Source organism: Sphaeroforma arctica (genome assembly GCF_001186125.1).
Source record: "Sphaeroforma arctica JP610 unplaced genomic scaffold supercont1.5743, whole genome shotgun sequence".
Lineage (NCBI taxonomy): Eukaryota > Ichthyosporea > Ichthyophonida > Sphaeroforma > Sphaeroforma arctica.
In genome coordinates, this window is record NW_014034815.1 from 1 (window position 1) to 1,862 (window position 1,862).

Below are 1,862 nucleotides of genomic sequence, written 5' to 3' on the forward strand. Positions count from 1 at the left end.
TGTGTGTGTGTGTGTGCGTGTGTGTATGTGTGTATGTATGTATGTATGCATGTAAACAAGCAAGTATGTATTTAAGTATATATATATATATATAAAGATAACGAATGAATTGTTATAATTAAAGGCGGCCGTACCAATACTTATATGCTCCGGCCCTTCTTGATACATACGTTAGCGATTGTGTTAATTAGTGAACCTTTCTCCTGCGTTCGAGAAAACTCAATATATAGTATACCATTGACTACACAACAGTAAATCGCTCATGTTTCGACATACCAATTCACAATCGATCTTGCCATCGCCGTCCCATAATTCCTCTTCTGACAGTAAATTAGCGTTGGGAGGTGGTACATCTTTGTTTTGGCGTGCTTTAGTATCGTAGTCTGGCCCGAACGATAGTGCCTTGACGGGTACTATCTCGGAGGATCCCTCGCTCATTTCTTGCTCTGAAGACATGCCTATTTATGCTAATTTGTGCTTCTTTGGGCACCTCGATCACACAGGTATGCGGGCGCTGTATATGTATTTACGTAAATAAACACTTAGAGGGGCCGAGGAGTGTGTATATTAGTGCCAACGTATGAGCGTATATTTATGTGTTTGTAAAATATAATAATTTTTGTTCCGGCATAGGAACAACGTCCAAATTTTGTTCAACAATTGTTGCAACTCACTGGACACTCTGTATGGAAATAGGGGGGGTTTTTTTCACTGTTGTTTATATCCTCCTGTGAAGGGCAAATCTAGCCTTTTTTCATGTTTGATCGGCTTATATTATGGCCTTTTGGTTTATTCGAGTACCTCCAACTGAGTTTGTGAATGATTTTTATGTCGCAAATGACTAGTTTTCAACTGATATATTTTTTTAAATTGCAGATACTGTACCGTTTATACAATACTGTCATCCGTAGACTCGAGTCGTAGAATGTAGTATTTAAAAATTAAAAACAATATATACATTGTCTACATATTTTTGTTGAAAGAAACAAATTTATTTATTTTAAATAGCTTTGACTCTACTTGGACTGTTGAGTGGCCAAGTCCCATTCAGTAATCCCGAATTCCCGACTCACACAAGTCCAGATTCCAGAGTCAAGAGTCCAGCGTCCCGCCCTGCCCTGCCCGTCTATTATGTACAATTGTACATACTGTAAATTGTAAATATGTAGGACCTCGGATGTAGTATGTAAACCACACTCTCTCCAGTCTCTACTAGTCTAGTAGAGAGAGAGTGTGTGTGTGGGTTATGTACTATTTACACATAAATAAATAGACGAGAGAAAAACATGTAAATACATACAGCTGGGGTTTACTGGCTACTGGTTGCTGACTGGGGACTTGACTTGTTGCTTCTTGTCATTAATAATTGAAGTTGACGAGTCAGCTTATGCTCCTTATTATCGTCTGACACTCACCAATTTAGAGTTTTAAGCCAAATATATTTTGTTATTCTCTGGGATAGTATGAAGCGTTGAGCGCTCTAAAGTTCGAACCTATGTACTGTATATATACAATATACCGCCTTACTTCAAGTTTACATTTCTACTTGGGTCTTCCCTATCAACTATATCAAGCCTCATATGGGAAGCGGGTATGAATTTAGGTCACACCGTATGCGACAACGGATACAACAGGAACCAGGTAGGAGAAAGAACTTGTCGTCATGAATCCACTAATCACCGGTAGAATGAGGGTTGTTGACTGTGTGAGTTGATATGCGCTAGATGGTATATTTATTCTCGTGCAATTTCGTGATAACTTGTAGATAAAGAGGTATATACAAGCGAACTTAAAATTTTATATATACTCCGAATTATATCCGCACATATATAATTATAAATATTCACACTCACACTATATAT

The 1,862-nt window shown here is 37.9% G+C and overlaps 1 protein-coding gene across 1 annotated transcript; it reads right to left on the bottom strand.

Moving 5' to 3' along the window:
• Positions 1-276: 276 nt before the first annotated feature.
• On the bottom strand, positions 277-438 carry SARC_15192 (hypothetical protein; the record flags this gene model as incomplete). Its single annotated transcript, XM_014290682.1, has 1 exon — positions 277-438. A coding segment is annotated over one exon (162 nt), but the record flags the coding sequence as incomplete, so codon positions are not given.
• Positions 439-1,862: the final 1,424 nt, after the last annotated feature.